This window comes from Sus scrofa, chromosome 5 (assembly GCF_000003025.6).
Source record: "Sus scrofa isolate TJ Tabasco breed Duroc chromosome 5, Sscrofa11.1, whole genome shotgun sequence".
Classification (NCBI taxonomy): Eukaryota; Metazoa; Chordata; class Mammalia; order Artiodactyla; family Suidae; genus Sus; species Sus scrofa.
In genome coordinates, this window is record NC_010447.5 from 82,412,040 (window position 1) to 82,432,425 (window position 20,386).

The 20,386-nt window shown below is 41.2% G+C and overlaps 1 protein-coding gene across 15 annotated transcripts in view; it reads left to right on the forward strand.

Annotated features, from left to right (window-relative positions):
• Positions 1–20,386, forward strand: part of GNPTAB (N-acetylglucosamine-1-phosphate transferase alpha and beta subunits) — a 196,180-nt gene that overhangs the window by 147,400 nt on the left and 28,394 nt on the right. For all 15 annotated transcript variants that reach the window (XM_021092665.1, XM_021092666.1, XM_021092667.1 and 12 more), the window contains 3 exons: positions 4,087–4,292; positions 9,697–9,761; positions 10,025–10,159. In XM_021092665.1, the coding sequence (XP_020948324.1) occupies positions 4,087–4,292; positions 9,697–9,761; positions 10,025–10,159 (406 nt within the window). The remainder of the gene's footprint in view (positions 1–4,086; positions 4,293–9,696; positions 9,762–10,024; positions 10,160–20,386) is intronic.

Consider the following 20,386-nt stretch of genomic DNA (forward strand, 5'->3'; position numbering starts at 1 on the left):
TCCATATGCCGCGGGAGCGGCCCAAGAAATAGCAACAACAACAACAACAAAAAGACAAAACACACACACACAAAAAAAAGCAGCCTCCTGGGACGTAGCTTCAGAACTCATAAAAAACTGTGTGGCAATCTATCATTAAAAAAAAAAAAAAAAAAAAAAAAAAAAAGATTGCTATTATTTGCCTGCAAATGACTTCCTACTTTTTTTTTTTTTTTTGTCTTTTTAGGGTTGCACCCATGGCATATGGAAGTTCTGAGGCTAGCAGTTGAATTGAAGCTGTATATAGCTGCTAGCCTACACCACAGCTCATGGCAATGCTGGATCCTTAACCCACTGAGCAAGGCCAGGGATTGAACGTGCATCGTCATGGATGCTAGTCAGATTGGTTTCTGCTGAGCCACAGTGGAAACTCCTGACTTACTACTTTTATTTTATGTTTGCTGTTGCAGTTGAACTTTCCCATTTATAATTTTCTTGTTTCTAGTTGTCTTTCTTTTTCTTTTCAACCTAGAGACATTCCTTTAGCATTTGTTGGAAAGGTGGTTTGGTGGAGCTGAATTCTTTTAGCTTTTGCTTGTCTATTAAAGCTTTTGATTTCTCCATTAACTCTAAATGAGCGTCTTGGAGTTCCTCTCATGGCTCAGCAATAATGAACCCGACTAGGATCCATGAGGATGTGGGTTTGATCCCTGGCCTCACTCAGTGGGTTAAGGATCTGGCATTGCCGTGAGCTGTGGTGTGGCTCACAGTCGCAGCTCGGGTCTCCCATTGCTGAGGCTGTGGTGTAGGTTGGCAGCTGCAGCTTTGGTTCGATCCATAGCCTGGGAACTTCCATATGTTGCACCTGCAGCCCTAAAAAGCAAAATAAATAAATAAGTAAATAAGAAAGAGCCTTGATGGGTAGAGTATTCTTAGTTGAAGTTTTTCCCATTTCATCACTTTAAATATAACTTGCCACCCCGTTCTGGTCTGTAGAGTTTCTAGTGAGAAATCAGTTGCTAACCTTATGTGGGTGGGGTATTCCCTTGTATATTATTTGTTGCTTTTCCTTTGTGGCTTTCAGTATGTTTCTTTGTGTTTAACTTTGGTCAGTTTGATTAATACGTGTCTTGGTGTGTTTCTCCTTGGATTTAATCCTGAATGGTACTCTGTGCTTGAAGAGGTAAGGATTTTGATTTTCCTCTCAGGAGTAAAAGTCAAAGGAATAAAGTGAAATGTTTAGGTTCTTCTCTTTTGTTTTTGCTGGCTACACAGTATTTTTTATTTACTCTGTTATTCCTATTTAATACCTTTTGTTTTTTGACTTTCAAATCGAGCATGTACATTAGATTAGAAATTTTACAGGGCCAAAGGCACAGTTGATTGAGAACTCTGGTTATTCTGATAATAGAAAACCAGAACATTATAGTTTTTAGATGCATTAGGTAAGGTTTTTCCTTTTTGTTATTTCCATTAATCTGTTTGGTATGCTGTTTTTTTGGTCTGCTTGAAGTTTATCTTCACCTAGTGTTTTCATTTATAGAATTTATGTCTATTATTTAGTTATGTTTTCAATATATATTTTCCTTATCTTTAAAAGCTATCATAGTTGAGTGTTCTAACATGTAATGACTTGGGAAGGAGATTTAACCCAATGACAAGAATCAGATATATATATATACACACATATGTATTTTCTTTTTTTTTTTTGCTTTTTAGGGCCATATCCCAGGCATATGGAGGTTCCCAGGCTAGGTATCATATTGGAGCTATAGCTGCCAGCCTATGCCACAGCCACAGCAACGCAGGATCTGAGCCGCTTCTGCAACCTACACCACAGCTCATGGCAACGCCAGATCCTTAACCCACCAAGCGAGGCTGGGAATCAAACCTGCAACCTCATGGTCCCTAGTTGGATTTGTTTCTGCTGCATCCCGACAGGAACTCCAAGAATCAGATATATCTTTTGATTTGAATCTTACCTAACTCTGATAGGTGCTTAAAACAAGACTTTCACAGACAAGCAGAAATCTCTGTTAGGTGCCACTTCTGCACTTAACCATTTCACTTAAGATAAGAGTTATTTGTAGAAATGATCCAGCAGTGCCTTCTGCATCATCTCTTTATGTTAATTATGCATATTTGTTTATAAATCTCTATTGCTAATACTGTTATTGTTAAATGACTTTTAGAGTTTTGGGGTTTTTTTTTTTGGCTGCATCCATGGCATATGGAAGTTCCCACACCTGGGATTGAACTTTTGATGCAGCAGTGACAATGCTGGATCCTTAACCTGCTGCACAACAAGAGAACTCCTTAAATGACTTTCAAATTAAAGTCATGCTGTAACATTACAGAAAGGTTGAAGAACTAACTCATAATTTCTTGGCCCTCATTCAACAACTATGATCATTTTGTTATTCCCTTTCATGTTAATAATTTATAAGCTGTGTAATTTCATACATTAATTTTTAATTTTATATAATCATACATATTTCTGTGTTGATAGGTTATCTTAATACTTTCTGCTTTTCAGTTTTAATAGTTATATAATGTTCCATAAAGTAACTCTACTATAATTTGCTAAATGTTGGGCACTTCCGTATTTTCACTATTGTAAATATTTTGTGATCATCTTTTTTTTTTTTTTTTTTTTGTCTTTTTTTTTTGCTATTTCTTGGGCCGCTCCCACGGCATATGGAGGTTCCCAGGCTGGGGGTCCAGTCGAAGCTGTAGCCACTGGCCCAGCCAGAGCCACAGCAATGCGGGATCCGAGCCGCGTCTGCAACCTACACCACAGCTCACGGCAACACCGGATCGTTAACCCACTGAGCAAGGGCAGGGACCGAACCCGCAACCTCATGGTTCCTAGTCCGATTCAGTAACCACTGAGCCACGACGGGAACTCCTTTTTTTTCTTTTTAGGGCCACACTTGAGGCATATGGAGATTCATGGGCTAGGGATCGAATCGGAGCTGTAGCTGCTGGCTTATGCCACAGCCACAGCAATGTCAGATCCAAGCTAAGTCTGTGACCTACATCACAGCTCATGGCAACACTGGATCCTTAACCCACTGAGCGAGGCCAGGGATCAAACGTGAAACCTCCTGGTTCCTAGTCGGATTTGTTAACCACTGAGCCACGACGGGAACTCCAGCATAATCCTTTTTTGAAGGGTTCTAATTTAGGAGACAAAAGTTCATTGTTTTCCTTTTCATTTCTTTGAATATTAGTAAGATTGCATGATTTGATATATTATTTGTCATAGCTCCCACCTTCTGAGTTCTCTAGCTGTGTCCTTTGCCCATTTGATTATTCTAGGTATTTATGTTTACATAGAAATATTTCATGTAATGACATCAAATCTTATCACATTTGCTTTTGTTTGCATCGGTGTCCTGTCATATTTAGTGCATTTAATTGTATTCTAATTGAAATTGGTAAGTTGTAACTGGCAAGAGAACACAATCTATTAACGAGAATTTATCTACTTCCTAATCTGTCTAATAATAGGCTTTATCAGAAGTATAAATAATGTTTAAAACAGTAGTATGAAATGCTTAATTTTTTGTACACCTTTGAGTTAGTAAATTTTGTGGCAATCTTATTGATAGGAGTTGGAAAGCTCTGTCTTTCGACTTGGACTTGTTTAGTAATTGTATATCGTACTTGTTAACTTACTAAATTTTCATATTCTTTTTTTTTTTTGCTATTTCTTGGGCCGCTCCCACCGCATATGGAGGTTCCCAGGCGGGGGGTCTAATCTGAGCTGTAGCCACCGGCCTACGCCAGAGCCACAGCAACGCAGGATCCGAGCCGCATCTGCCGTCTACACCACAGCTCACGGCAATGCCGGATTGTTAACCCACTGAGCAAGGGCAGGGACCGTACCTGCAACCCCATGGTTCCTAGTTGGATTCGTTAACCACTGCGCCACGACGGGAACTCCAATTTTTATATTCTTGTGGTAAAATTCCTTGTTGAAAGATTATTATTTTTAAATAGAATATAGAAAGATATCTGGAAAGTATAATAGTAACAACAGATTTTCAATGTCAATTAAATTTTCATGCCAGTAGTTGTGAGCATGTCGGTGTCTCTTTCTAGTGAGAAGCAGTTGGAGTGTTTGCTGACACACTGCATTAAGGTGCCAATGCTTGTTCTGGACCCAGCCCTGCCGGCCAACATCACACTGAAGGACCTGCCATCTCTTTATCCTTCTTTCCATTCTGCCAGTGACATATTCAACATTGCAAAACCAAAAAATCCTTCCACTAATGTCTCAGTTGTTGTTTTCGACAGTACTAAAAATGGTAAGGTCTTCTTGTGGGTATTTTGAAATCATGTTATCATTGGGTGTTGGAATAACGACATTTTGAATGTTCCATCACAGAAGTGATTCAGTTTTTTGTTTGTTTTTTTGGTCTTTTTAGGGCCAAACCTAAAGGCCACACCTTTGTTTTGTTTTGTTTGCTTGTTTGTTTTAAGGCTGTACCTGCGGCATATGGAAGTTCTCAGGCTAGGGGTTGAATCGGAGCTGCAGCTGCCAGCCTATGCCACAGCCACAGCAATGCCAGATCTGAGCCGCATCTGTGATCTACACTGCAGCTTGTGGCAACACCAGATTGTTAACCCACTGAGAGAGGTCAGGGATCGACCCTGCCTCCTCACGGGTACTAGTGAGGTTCTTAACCATCTGAGCAACAATGGGAACTCTTGTTTTAATTGCATATATTTGTTTTTCACATGACACACACTTCTCTTGCTAGTGTTCAGGATTGACCTTTAATTGCCTTGGTCCTGCCCATGGGCCCCACATGCATCTCCTTGCCCTCCTTGTATCTCCTTGTGCCTGTTGGCATCTTCACATAGCTGTGGGGCTGTCTCTCCTATTTCTCTTCCCCTCCTAGCCTGTCTCCCCTTTTTTCCAGCCCCATCCTATGTTCTGTCCCCATGAAGATCCTGGACTAGTACATTCACATTAATTTTATTTTTCTGTATTTCTGTTTTTAACACAGAACTTAACTTTGATTGCGTAGAAGTTTATGGTGTTCTCACCTTTTTTTTTTTAGAGCAAAAACCTTATCCTCACCAGTTTGTGTCCTGAACAGTATCTATCATAGTGTTTGCTTCCTGGTACTTATTATTTGTAGTTTGAAACATGGTAGATCTGTTTCTGAACTATTTTGTATAAATTATGTTTTTCTGTTTAAGGTATATTTTTTAATACATAGTGAAAGTAGGGTAATTTTTGACAAATCATAGCAAATTATATGACTTAATGTTTGGCTAAATTTAGCTTTGTTTTTTAAATTGGGTTTCCTTAAATTAAGGTTCTCTGATAACACTCCACCTGAAGAGAAAAAGAAATGACAGCATGTTAAAAGTTATAACTCAGTTATAACATCTATAGAGAAAATCTTAGGTTTTCTTCTACTGATTTTATAACATAGCAAAGACTTAAAAATTGTAAATTTTGATGTAAGTAAAATCTCTCTTAAACTTTGGTCTTTTAAATACTGTTTTTTGAATTTCCATTTGGGTTTTGTTTTGTTTTGTTTTGTCTGTGCCTGTAGCCGAAAGGGAAGTTCCTGGGCCAAGGATGGAACCTGTGCCACAGCAGTGACCCAAGCTACTGCAGTGACAATGCCAGCTCCTTAACCCACTGCCCCACTAGAGAACTCCTCCAATTGGGTTTTTATTTGACTGTCCCACTTATTATATTTATTTATTCAGTGAAGATTTGTTGAGCCAGTGCTCTGAGTTGGTTTTTGTTCTAAGTAACAGGCAAACAGCAGAGAACAGAAAACGCACATTCCTGCCTTCGTAGAGCTTCCATTTTCAGTGGACCACAAATTCACTCTTTGTCATCTCCAGTTACCTAGATCAAGAATCGCCAAATTCTTCCTTCCTTCTGCCACACCTACAGTATATAGAAGTTCCCAGGCTAGGGGTCAAGTTGGAGCTATAGCTGCCAGCCTATGCCACAGCAACGTGGGATCTGAGCCACTTCTGTGACCTACACCACAGCTCACAACAACGCCCATCCCCAGCCCACCCAGTGAGGCTTTGGACTGAACCTGCATCCTCATGGATTCTAATCAGATTCGTTTCCTCTGAGCCACAACAGGAACACCCACCAAATTCTTTGTTAAAAGGTAGTAAGTATTTTAGGCTATGTGGGCCAAGAGGCAAAATGGCAGGTATTATGTGGGTAATCATATAAGCATTTAACCATTTTAAAATGTCAAGATTGTTTTTGATTTGCGCTCATATGTATTAAATCAGGCATTGGCTAGATTTTGGACCATGGACTGCTAAACTCTGATCTAGATTAAAAAATTTATAGCCATATTTGGCATTAAAAAAAAAATCTCATTTGGATTTCCTGCTGTAGCACAGTGGGTTAAGAATCTGACTGCAGGAGTTCCTGTCATGGCGCAGTGGTTAACGAATCCGACTAGGAACCATGAGGTTGCAGGTTCGATCCCTGGCCTTGCTCAGTGGGTTAACCATCCGGCGTTGCCATGAGCTGTGGTGTAGGTCGCAGACACGGCTCAGATCCCACGTTGCTGTGGTTGTGGCGTAGGCCGGCAGCTATAGCTCTGATTGGACCCCTAGCCTGAGAACCTCCATATGCTGCGGGTGTGGCCCTAGAAAAGACAAAAAATAAAATAAAGAATCTGACTGCAGTTGTCAGGTTGCTACAGAGGTGCAGGTTCGATCCCCAGCCCAGCACAGTGGGTTAAGGATCTGGCGTTGCCACATCTGGGGCTCAGATTCAATCCCTGGCCTAGGTGTGGCTATTAAAAAAAAACAACAAAAAAAAATCTCATATAACATCTTTCCAGTTAATCATCGAGATCTGTTGACATTTTTTCCTTCTGAAATGTGTCATTTCTGCCCCTCTTCAGATTACTCTGCTGCTTCCCTTGTGTCCTAGATTCTACCATTTGGACAGTACTTCTCGAGTCACACAATCCAATCCCGCACCCAGGAGCCGCGTCTCCCACCAAAGCAGTTTTTCCAGCCAAGCTTATCCCCTTTGATGTTTAGGAAGTGAATTTCTTCCTGTGACAATCCGTTTAACCTCTGGACTACATCGCCTTTTACAAGGAGTTACAAATGCTTCCTTAGAGCTTTCTCACATCCCTTGGGATCCTCTAGAACTAATACAATTCCTTCCCTGTGTGACCTGCCTTCTTCTTCCTTTAGCTGTCTCTTAAGGGCTTGACTGCACCCTAGTTTGCTTTTCTCAGAATGAGCTTTAGTTTCTGTTACTTTAAAAGTGTGTCAGCTGGAATTGAGCATTCCGTTTCTGTGTGCTGCAGCCTTCAAAGAGATTGGGACTGTTCATTCAGTAAGTGTTTATTGAGTGCATACTTTGTGCCAGAAGACCAGTTTTGGAGATACAGTGGTGAACAGATGGCCAGGAGTCTCTGCCCTCTTAAAAATTTATATCTTGGCAGAGGGAGACAGATAACTAATACAACATACAGTACATTATATATATTTATGTAGAAGTGAAATGCTATAGAGAGAAATTGAGTAGGGGAAATTGGGTGGTAGGGCAGACTCGCCAAGCAGATGACTTTTGAGTGAAAATTTGAAGGAGGCGAGAGAGCCAGCAACATGACTGTCGGGAAAGGAGCAATTCTCCATGTGTCCTCCATATTTAAGGTCAGTGGGCTAGCCAGTGCAAAGGCCCCGAGGCAGGAGTGTGTGTGACATGTCTGAAGAAGGGCAGAGAAGCCAGCGTGGCTGGAATAGAGTGAACCAGGGAGAGAGGGCATCAGATGAGACCTGAGAAGTATTGGGGACGGATGGTACAGGCCCCAGGAGTCAGGACTGGCTTTGGCTTTAAATCAGTGTTGTGAGAAATCGGTCATCGGAGGGTTTGAGTGGAGCAGTAATGGGATCTGACTTAGGTTCCAGAATTCAGTCTGGTTGCCGTGGTGGGAATAGACAGAGAAGCAAAGGTTGTAATAATTCAGGCAAGAAGGAAGGTGGCTTAGATCAAGGTGGAGTTGAGAAGTGATTGAACTCTGGACATTTTGAAGGTCAACTCAGCAGGGTTTCTCTATGGGTTAGTATTGCGCAGTGTCATTTTTCTCATTGTACGTCCTCTACTTCTGTTTAAAAGACCAAATTGAGATGGAAATTCAGTATGGCCATAGCATTATTGACTCATACTGACCTCATTGTCATCTAAAACTCCTAAATCTTGAAAAAAAAAAGGAAAAAAAAACTTACATGAGCTAATGCTCAAATACCCCTTTTATTTTTTATATTTTCAAATAGTCCTTTTAATTTATACTTGGTTTGGTTTTGTTGCCAAGTTAAAGATTTTATTTTGCTCCACACAGTAGGCGAACTCTTAGTCTGTTCGCAGGATTGCTTTTCTCTCAGCTTCGTGTGGGTGCATACGTCTTACAAGCATGCCTCCTGTGTCTCCTGAAACCTAGATGGATCGTTGAACAAGACAGAGCCTACAGCAGACCTTGAAAACCTCCCTCGAGGTTGATTGTGACTTTTATAATTTTACACTCTCTGGTCAGAATTGGTTATATTATAACATATTAACCCAAGTTTATATAAACTTAGGTTATATTAAGTTATAACCTAACCTGGGATCTGGTCTCCGTTAAATCCATAAAGGTGACACGAGGTGTGGTTAGCTGCCTTCCTGAGATTATGTACAAATACACATTATGCATCTGTTAGAATTCTCTAATCCCATGGTATCAGTGGGAAGAGAGAGGCAGATAAGGGGGCAGGGATTTTTAATTTTTATTTTTTTGTTTATATTTGTATTGACTGAATGAATGATTGATTTCGCTTTTTAGGACGGCACCTGTGGCATATGGAGGTTCCCAGCCTAGGGGTCTCATCGGACCTACAGCTGCTGGCCTTCGCCACAGCCACAGCACCACAGGATCTGAGCCACTTCTGTGGCCTACACCACAGCTCACAGCAACACCAGATCATTAATCCACTGAGCAAGGCCAGGGATCGAACCTGCAACCTCATGGTTCCTAGTCAGATTCCTTTCTGCTGTGCCACGATGGGAACTCCTCTCTGCCCATCTTGAAGATCAGAATTTTAGCCTTCTGACCTCTCTCCTGCTTTCTGTGATCTCTATCTCTCAGCAAGTCTGCTAATCTTATTTGTCCCTATCACTTTAGAATTTTTGCAGGAGGGCTGTGCCATCACCCCCTCACCCCCAACTTGATCTGCTTTATTTGGCATTATTTGATGAATTTTAGGAATTCAGTGTGACCCTGGAAGAACCATACGATCCAGAGTGGCTCCCTGCTGTTAATCTAAATGCCAGTGGCCTCGCTTCAAGGGCCCCCTTCTGGTTGCCTTTTCCCCTAGTACCCACCGCTGTCAAAGGTTTTACTCAGTCAGACAATTCTATTTTTTTTAAATTGATGTTTGCTCCTACCTCTGTGATTTCTGTCAGTGTGTCATTTCCATGTTTCTTTTTGCTCACATGAGTCTTTCAGCAAAAATTAACACTCAATTGTACACAAATGTACATTGTTCCCCTTTTTTGTTGGATGGGTTAGTTTTGTCTCCCCCAACTACCTTTTTTTGAGAGTACTATACTAGTTTAACAGTTCTCAAAATTCTTTATCCAGTGTCCTGCCAGATAGCATTGTTAAGTATTCATTAAAAATATGCTCTCTATTAAAATTATATTCTCTTTTGTAGTTGAAGATGCCCACACTGGAATGTTTAAAGGAAACAGCAAACAGACAGTTTGGAGGGGCTATTTGGTATGTTCTTTTAAATTAATTATATTTTTGGCAATAGACTAGGATAGAAGTGTTAAGTAATTAAGCTGTTTTACTTTGAGAGACATTGTAATGTTTTCCTTTTAGTCTAGCTTTTTAGTATTAGTATTGATTTAAATGATCGCAACATTCTTATTTTGAAGCTTGTATGATGCAGTAGATCTTTAGCTATTTTCTTAGTTGTACGTTTTTCACCAGGCTAATGATGTGGAAAGTGAATTGTGTTTGTTCCCTTCTTATTTCAGACAACAGATAAAGAGGTCCCTGGGCTAGTGCTAATGCAAGATTTGGCTTTCCTGAGTGGATTTCCACCGACATTCAAGGAAACAAATCAACTAAAAACAAAATTGCCGGAAAATCTTTCTTCTAAAATAAAACTGGTAAGAGTATTACAAATGGAGCAGTCAGTATAGCACATCCCATTTAATGCAGGACGCTTCTCTTGTGGCCCCTTTTGTTAGAGGACAGCCAACAATCATAAGAGCAGAGGCCCTCCATTCTGTCACAATACGTAGGTCATGTAGCTGGCTGTTTATTCAGAGATCTTCATTTTTTACTCTTAATTTGGGCAAAATTCTAAGAGTCTGACCTGGGTTTGTTGCTTTCCCAGACAGAAGGGCTATTCATTTGTTTAACAAAAGCGCTGCTGCTGTGTGTCAGGTGCAGAGAACACAGCAGTGGACAAAACACACAAACAGCCCCAGTGGCAATGGAAGCGTGAGAGGCGGGGGTGGGGGAGTCAGCCATGTGGTGAGTACCCGCGAGCCCCAAGCTGTGGGTGTATTCAGAGCCTTCACTCACAAACAGGGTGTGCTGCAGATGTTTGCAACGTTTCATAATGGGAGGCCTTCAGTCATTAATAGCTAGTTGAGCCATTAACGTATTTAGGATTTAAATTTATTAACTCTTCACGCTTGACCACCAGGGCGATTGTTAAACTTGACTTTGGAGGCTGAGACATGTCTTTTCCTTGACATTTACTGTTCTCTAGAGCTTTCTGTCTGATTTACGTGGCACTCAGTCCACGTGGCTGCACTTTCCTTTTGACCTTAGGTGAAGATGCCTGCTGTTTTGTCAGAAACAGTCCAGGTTGTAACGTGTGAGTGTTTTTTTCTCTCAGGACAGAGGGCATAAAGTTCTTCCCTTGGCATTTGTTAGGCTCCAGTTTTCTTGATTTTACAAAGACATGTTCATTACCTTCTGCCACTATGTTAAGCTTCCTGTTTCTTCCTTCTCCCCGTTGCTGGCATTTAACAATAGGGAGGTAAAAGGGTGGGGGTGGAGGTGGAGGTGGGGAAGAGCCGTGACTCGGGTGTTCTTGAGCTCAGGTCTGGCCCGTGCTTTTTTATCTGCCTGCCAAAGTTCCCTTTCACTTGTTTCGTTTTCCCCATAAGTGTTTCGCTGTTAGATTTTTTTTTGTTGCAGCATGTAGTGGCCTGATGTGGGAGCTCAATTCCCACACCAGGGCTTGAACCTGGGCCAGAGTGGTGACAGTGCCAAGTCCTAACCACTAGACCACCAGGGAACTCCCTGTTTTATTGTTTTAGGATACAATGTATTACCTTTATAAATAGCACGGTAATGTGAATGACATTTTGGTTTTTTCCATTTTTCATACTTTCCTCCATTATTTTTCTTATGGTACCTGAAAATAAGATGATTCCCAGCTAGATTAGGGTTATTTCTTAATCTGCAATTATTTTATTTATTTTTAATTTTTATTTTTTTGTCTTTTTTTGCTATTTCTTTGGGTCACTCCCACGGCATATGGAGGTTCCCAGGCTAGGGATTGAATCGGAGCTGTAGCCCCTGGCCCATGCCAGAGCCACAGCAACGCAGGATCCGAGCCACGTCTGCAACCTACACCACAGCTCACGGCAACACCAGATCCTCAACCCACTGAGCAAGGGCAGGGACCGAACCCACAACTTCATGGTTCCTAGTCAGATTCGTTAATCACTGGGCCATGACGGGAACTCCAGTCTGCGATTATTTTAAAATAGATACTATATTCTTCCTTCCCCTGCATTATTTTTAGTACTACTTTGGGTAGATAAAACCATGGATTAGCGTTCATTTCAGTTGATGTTTATTTGGCTTCTTGGCTTCCTAGCTGTTAGTTCCACAATTACAGACTTGTATCTATACTTTTGACTGTCAGCTCAAGTTCCTTATGCAGAAAAAATGACATGCTTGATTCTTTTTTATGTAATTCCAATTATAATAAGTTTTTAAAGAAGACGCACAACACCTCCCCATACTCTGCTTAGGTTTGAACAGCCCACATCTCTGCCCACTATAGCTGCTGACCAGTACACCTGCTAGTGGGCAGGCGTGTCTTGTCGAAGGTTGCCAGTCCAGGTCGTGGTCACCCCGTTGGCAAACTAGTTTTTTGGGCGGTGTGGAGCAGTGTGTGCCGGTAGAGGCCGAGTGGGGCAGGAGCTTGAACTGGGCAGTAGGGCCACCAGGCTCTGTACACGAGGACGCCCCCTCCTCGGTCACTCACCAGACCTGTCTTTGTGGAGGCCAGCACCTCCCGGGGGAGGGGTTCTAGCCTGCTCTTCACAGTGTTCATGGCAGCTTGTTGTCACTGCCAACACCTGCAATTGGTTTCAGGGACAAGGACTTCTGATTTGGGGAAGCTAGAGAGAAAATGAGAAAGAGGAAGAATAGAAGGAGAGCATCAGCATTCAAGCCCGTTCTCCACGGGACTGTCTTTCCTTGAGTCTCACTTCCTAGTTCTATTACAAGCACCCTGAGAGCGAGGCTTCCTCTCATTGGGTTCCCAGGCTGTTTAGTGGGCACTGTTTAAACACCTGCTGTGTGCCAGGGACTGTACCAGGCATAACCGAGGGACTGAAGTCACTTAGATAATATTTGGGTGTGATCAGTTCCAAATAAGTGTTTATACAAAATGCTGGGGGGAATATCTGGGCTTTGCTTGTACTGCAGGCAAGGAAGGCTTTGCAGAACAGGACACACTTTGGCTGGGCCCTGCATAGAACAGCTGTTCTCCTAGCAGAGAAGGGAGTCGGAAAGACCTTTCTGAGAGGAGGAAACAGCTTGAGCAGCTGGCCAAGGGCTTACAAATAAGTAAATGGTGTTTTCAGAGGGCCAAGGCGGCTGCTCTAGAGGCCAGAGCCCAGGTGGGGATTTTGCTGCTGCTGAGACTGGAAAGTTGGCTGAGGTCAGATTGAGAAAGATCCCTGGGGAGGAGCCTAGACTTTCTCTTGGAGGCAAAGAGCATCTTGAAGAGGAGGGCCTGATCTGCTTCTAAGCCACATGAAAGGGCAAGGGGTAGCAGGTAGACATTAAACAAGAAGCTGGAGGCAGGAGAACCAGTTGGGCCACTGCTGCCACAGCCCAGCAAGACATTCAGGTTCCACAAGTGCCTTGGCAATGCTGCCAGTGATGAGAATGGTTCCAGAACCATCTAAGAGAAACCCTCAGCATGACCTGGTGACTGACTAGATGTTGGAGGAGATGGAAGGAAGAATGAAACGGAAAGTAGGTCTGACCAGTGAAGATGGACGTGGGGCATCAACCACACTCAGAGGTTCTTAGGAAAAGTGAGATTTTGGGAAGGAAGCAGAGCTCATTTTGGGGCACATGGGAGGAAGGCCTGTTAGACATTGCTCTTCAGGACCTGAACAGCTGAACCCCACTGTGCCTTCCTAGGCTCTTCCAGGGGTCTTTGCCAAGGCCTGTGGCCTCAGAGCCACCAAGGGTCCAGTTCTGTCCCAGAGATCCAGGCTGGGCTGCGAGCATCTCAGGACAGGTGCTGCCTGCTCACCTTGTACCCTGGTGATCATGTCTAGGCCTGCTCCTGGGGGCTGCTTGATGAAGTGCTTATTGGAAGAATGAACAAGAAGCAGGTCTATGAGTAAGCACACCCACCACGTACAGAGTATAAAAGGAAGTGTTGCAATGGTGTGATCATTCAAGGGAGTCATTTAGGGTTTTGGCACCATGGCTGTATACATACAACAACTTGGCTTTTATCATTCTATTCAGAGCAAAACCAGAATCCCTTCCCACTCCAAGCAGGGTGGGGGGCAGGGGAAGACTTGATAATGGTTTCGTTTGCAAGGTAATAGATTGGAATTCATAAAAAATTTTCTGTGGACTATAGCCTTACCAAGTAAAGTCTTTTTTGTTGAAAGCTTTCGAGCTTGAGATATCTTTTATTAAAATTAATTTATTTTTTTTCCCTCTGTACAGCATGGGGGCCAAGTTACACCTACATGTATACATTTTTTTCCCCACCTTTTGTTCTGTTGCAATATAAGCATCTAGACATAGTTCTCAATGCTACTCAGCAGGATATCCTTGTAAATCCATTCCAAGTTGTATCCGATAACCCCAAGCTCCCGATAACCCACTCCCTCCCTCTCCCCCCGGGTGGCCACAAGTCTTTTCTCCAAGTCCATGATTTTCTTTTCTGTGGAAATGTTCATTTGTGCTATATATTAGATTCCTGTTATAAGTGATATCATACGGTATTTGTCTTTGTCTTTCTGGCTCATTTCACTCAGTATGAGAGTCTAGTTTCTTCCATGTTGCTATAAATGGCATTATGTCATCCTTTTTTATGGCTGAGTAGTATTCCATTGTGTATATATACCACATCTTCCTAATCCAGTCATCTGTTGATGGACATTTGGGTTATTTCCATGTCTTGGCTATTGTGAATAGTGCTGCAATGAACATGCAGGTGCATGTATCTTTTTTTTTTTTTTTTTTTTTTTTTTTTGTCTTTTTGCTATTTCTTTGGGCCGCTCCCGCGGCATATGGAGGTTCCCAGGCTAGGGGTTGAATCGGAGCTGTAGCCACTGGCCTACGCCAGAGCCATAGCAACGCGGGATCCGAGCCGCGTCTGCAACCTACACCACAGCTCACGGCAACGCTGGATCGTTAACCCACTGAGCAAGGGCAGGGACTGAATCCGCAACCTTATGGTTCCTAGTCGGATTCGTTAACCACTGCACCACGACGGAAACTCCGCATGTATCTTTTTTAAGGAAACTTTTGTCTGGATATATGCCCAAGAGTGGGATTGCGGGGTCATATGGAAGTTCTATGTATAGATTTCTAAGGTATCTCCAAACTGTTCTCCATAGTGGCTGTACCAGTTTACATTCCCACAAGCAGTGCAGGAGGGTTCCCTTTTCTCCACAACCCCTCCGGCATTTGTTATTTGTGGACTTATTAATGATGGCCATTCTGACTGATGTGAGATGGTATCTCATGGTAGTTTTGATTTGCATTTCTCTTATAATCAGTGATGTTGAGCATTTTTTCATGTGCTTGTTGGCCATCTGTACATCTTCCTTGGAGAACAGTCTATTCAGGTCTTTTGCCCATTTTTCTGTTGGTTGATTGGCTTTTTTGCTGTTGGGTTGTATAGTTGCTTATGTATTCTAGAGATTAAGCCCTTGTCCATTGCACCATTTGAAACTATTTTTTCCCATTCTGTAAGTTGTCTTTTTGTTTTCTTTTGGGTTTCCTTTGCTGTGCAAAAGCTTTTCAGTTTGATGAGGTCCCATTGGTTTATTTTTGCTCTTATTTCTGTTGCTTTGGGAGATTGACCTGAGAAAATATTCATGAGGTTGATGTCAGAGAGAGTGTTTTGCTTATGTTCTCTTCTAGGAGTTTGATGGTGTCTTGTCTTATATTTAAGTCTTTCAGCCATTTGGAGTTTATTTTTGTGCATGGTGTGAGGGTGTGTTCTAGTTTCATTGCTTTGCATGCAGCTGTCCAGGTTTCCCAGCAAAGCTTGCTGAATAGACTTTCTTTTTCCCATTTTATGTTCTTGCCTGCCTCGTCAAAGATTAATTGACCATAGGTGTCTGGGTTTATTTCTGAGTTCTCTATTCTGTTCCATTGGTCTGTCTGTCTGTTTTGATACCAGTACCACACTGTTTTGATGACTGTGGCTTTGTAGTATTTCTTGAAGTCTGGGAGAGTTATGCCTCCTGCTTGGTTTTTGTTTCTCAGGATTGCTTTGGTGATTCTGGGTCTTTTGTGGTTCCATATAAATGTTTGGATTATTTGTTCTAGTTCTGTGAAAAATGTCATGGGTAATTTGACAGGGATTGCATTGAATCTGTAGATTGCTTTGGGTAGTATGGCCATTTTTAAAATATTGATCTTTCCAATCCATGAACATGGAATATCTTTCCATTTCTTTGCATCTTCTTTAATTTCTTTGCTTGAAGTTTTACAGTTATTGGCATATAGGTCCTTTACCTCCTTGGTCAGGTGTATTCCGAGGTATTTGATTTTGTGAGGTGCAATTTAAAAAGGTATTGTATTTTTTTATTCCTTTTCTAATATTTCATTGTTGTTATACAGAAATGCAACTGATTTCTGAATGTTAGTCTTATATCCTGCTGCTTTGCTGCATTTATTAATCAGTTCAAATAGTTTTTGGGTTGAGTTCTTAGGGTTTTCTATGTATAGTATCATGTCGTCTGCATACAGTGACAGTTTTATCTCTTCTCTTCCTATATGGATGCCTTTTATTTCTTTTGTTTGTCTAATTGCTGTGGCTAGGACTTCCAAAACTATGTTGAAGAGAAGTGGTGAGAGTGGGCATCCCTGTCTTGTTCCAGATTTGAGTGAGAAGACTTTCAGTTTTTCTCCATTGAGTATTATATTTGCTGTGGGTTTGCCATAAATGACTTTGATCATGTTCAGGAATGTTCCCTTTATACCCACTTTGGCAAGAGTTTTGATCATGAATGGATGTTGGACTTTGTCAAATGCTTTTTCTGCATCTATTGAGATGATCATATGGTTTTTGATTTTTCTTTTGTTAATGTGGTGTATGACATTGATTGATTTGCATATGTTGAACCATCCTTGTGCACCTGGACGAACCCTACGTGGTCATGGTGTATGATCTTTTTGATATGTTGTTGGATTTGGTTGGCTAAGATTTTGTTGAGAATTTTTGCGTTTATATTCATCAAAGATATTGGCCGATAGTTTTCTTTTTTGGTGGTATCTTTGTCTGGTTTTGGAATGAGGGTGATGGTGGCATCATAGAATGTCTTTGGGAGTGTTCCTTCTTCTTCAACCTTTTGAAAAAGTTTAAGGAGGATGGGCACCAGATCGTTTTTATATGTTTGGTAGAATTCGCCTGTGAAGCCATCTGGTCCTGGACTTTTATTTGTAGGAAGTGTTTTTATGACATATTCAATTTCATTTCTAGTGATGGGTCTGTTCAGTTGGTCTGTTTCTTTTTGATTCAGTTTTGGCAGGCTGTAAGATTCTAGAAAATTGTCCATTTCTTCCAGATTATCAAATTTGTTGGCATATAGTTGTTCATAGTATTCTCTTATGGTATTTTGTATTTCTGCTGTATATGTTGTGATTTCTCCTTTTTCATTTCTAATTTTGTTTATTTGGGTTCTTTCTCTCCTCTTCTTAGTGAGTCTAGCCAGGGGTTTGTCAATTTTGTTTACCTTTTCAAAGAACCAGCTCTTGGTTGTATTAATTTTCTCTGTTGTTTTTTGAATTTCTGTTTTATTGATTTCCTCTTTGATCTTTATAATTTCCTTCCTTCTGCTGACTTTAGGTCTTTTTTGTTCTTTTTCTAATTCGTTTAGGTGGAGAGTTCAGTTATCAATTTGAGATCTTCTTTTTTGAGGAATGCCTGTATTGCTATGAATTTCCCTCTGAGCACTGCTTTTGTGGCATCCCGTAGATTTTGAGAGGTTGTGTCTTCATTATCGTTTTTCTCAAGGTATTTTTTAATTTCCTTCTTGCTTTCCTCATTGACCCATTGGTTTTGTAGTAGCATGTTGTTTGGTCTCCATGTAGTAGGTTTTTTCTCTTTTCTTTTCCTATGGTTGATTTCTAGTTTCATGCCATTGTGGTCAGAGAAAATACTTGAAATATGTCTATGCTCCTAAATTTGTTGAGGTTATAGCTTTGATTCTTGAGAATGTTCCATGCACACTTGAGAAGAATGTGTATTCTGATTTTTTTGGATGTGGTGTCCTGAAGATGTCAATTAAGTCTAACTTTTCTATTGTTTCCTTTAGGATCTCTGTTGCTTTATAGGTTTCCTGTCTAGAGGATCTGTCTCCTACTATGATTGTATTCCCATCAATTTCTCCCTTTATGTCTGTTAATATTTGTTGTATGTATCTGGGTGCTCCTGTATTTGGGGCATATATGTTGACGATAGAAATATCCTCTTCTTGGATGGATCCCTTAATCATTAAGTAGTGTCCTTCTTTGTCTGTCTTTATGTCTTTTGTTTTAAAGTCTATTTTATCTGATATGAGTATTGCAACTCCTGCTTTCCTGTCATGTCTATTGGCATGAAATATTTTTTCCCACCCCTTCATTTTCAATCTATATGTGTCCTTTGTCCCAAGGTGAGTTTCTTGTAGGCAGCAGATTGAAAGTTTTTGCTTTTTTATCCAAGCTGCCACTCTGTGTCTTTTGATTGGAGCATTCAGTCCATTGACATTTAAGGTGATAATTGATAGATGATTATTTATTGCCATTTTAAACCGAGCTAGAGATATCTTTTATGATCTGATTAATTACCCTCTAATTTAGCTATAGTAAATATTTGTGTGTAACAAACACAGACTTTACCTTCTGAGAAATCAGATTACCTCCTTTTTTATTTTGGCTGTGTCTGCAGCATATAGAAGTTCCCAGGCCAGGGACTGAATTCTCACTACAGCAGCAGCCTGAGCTGCAGCAGTGACAATACTTATCCTTAAGCCACCGACCCACCAGGGAACTCCTGGATTACCCAGTGGTGTTTATTTTCAGCTTCTTCTAAATCATTTTTGATTTTTAGACATTTTCATTCATGGTAGTGGTAAGTTTTTCATTCGTTTTTTGTTTTTGTTCACTTACTCTTTAACACATATGAGAGCAGACAGAAAATCTTCAGGCTCTCAAGTGTGTTCTCACATTTGGCTTGAGTGACGCTGGTTGCCAAGTAGGAGTGTAGAAGTGGAGGATGTGTGCTTGTCCTCAGGCTGTTTATATTCATGATCATGTATGTGTGCATATGTAGTGGTCAGGTGGCAACAAGATAGTGTAAGGTTAGCTGTCTGGAAGAATAGTGCAAACACCAAGTTGGCATTTAGAGATAAGAGAGATCTGTGTAAATCTGTGACATGGGGACATTTTCAAAGAGAAGGAGCCTGTCTGGGATCCTTAAAGGCTGACATGGCAATTTGTTTCTGCAGGAAGGACGGTGTTGGCAGTGTGGGAGCAGCATATAGTCCAACCTGGACTCAGACCCCTCAAACCTCTGTTCAGGGCATGTTCAGGGTCGTAGTAAATTGTAGCAATACTTCTACTTGTTCCCCTTCTTCTAGTGACTTCCCTGAAAACATCTTAAGCATTTGATCTTTTTTTCTTTGGTCTTTTTTGGGCTGCACCTGAGGCATATGGACGTTCCCAGGCTATGGCTCAAGTCAGAGATGCAACTGCTGTCACCTTGGATCCTATAGCTATAGCAACGGGGACTCTGAGCTGCATCTGTGATCTATACCACAGCTCGTGGCAACGCCAGATCCTTAACCCATTGAGTGGGGCCAGGGATTGAACCTGCATCCTCATGGATACTAGTTGGGTTCATTATTGCTGAACCACAAGGGGAACCTCAAGCATTTGTTCTTTTAAAGCATGGCACCCTCTCTTTTGGTTTTGTTCCTAAAGTAAGCACTTTGGTAGATTAAACAAGCAACTCTAGAATTGATACAAGTTTTAGAAAACCATCAGGACATATGTAAGACTGAGGGAGTCATATGAGTTGTCAAATTACTAGAAGGAGCTAATTTGTTTTTCAGTTGCATTAGGTGGCATGTTATTTCCCTAACCTCATACTACCATATAAAAATGTATTGGTCACAGCATTTTAGATAATGCTACAGTAGCAAATATCCCAAAGTCTCTGGCTTAAAAATAGCAAAGCTTTATTTCTCAGTTATGTTACACGTCTGTTATGGGTCTGCAGGAGGTTGGTGTAAAAGTTCTCCCTTTAAGAAATGTGTAAGTTAAAGAATTTAGATAAACTCTAAATTTAGATTTCAGGTAAGAAGTTGTATATGGAGACAGTTGATCCACACTGTTGCCCAAGCTACGAACTCCAGCCTTAGGCACTTAACCACACCCACTTTTCCTTACCAGATCCTTTTGACAGCAGTAATTAAGGTATCTGAGATTAGGGCGCCACCTAGTGGCCAGCACAGCATCCTTCCTCCCTACCGTTTTTACCACTTAAGACTTGGTGGGTCATGGTGACAGAAAAACATTTTTTCATATATGTAATTATTCCTTTAAGCTCTTTATTTTTCATTCCTTTCCCAATTATTGTATAGTTACCTTAGGAACATGTCTGTGAAATTTCAAAATAGTTTTCCAGAATAAAAGCATTTTGCATAGGAGAGATTAATTAAGATGAAGATTTTTTAGGCGTTCCCACTGTGGCTCAGTGGGCTAAGGATCTGGTGTTGCTGCCGCTGTGGTGCAGGTCACAGCTGCAGCTCAGATTTGATCCCTGGCCTGGGAACTTCCATATGCCACAGACACGGCCATAAAAAGAAAAAAAAAGAGACTTTCTCAGT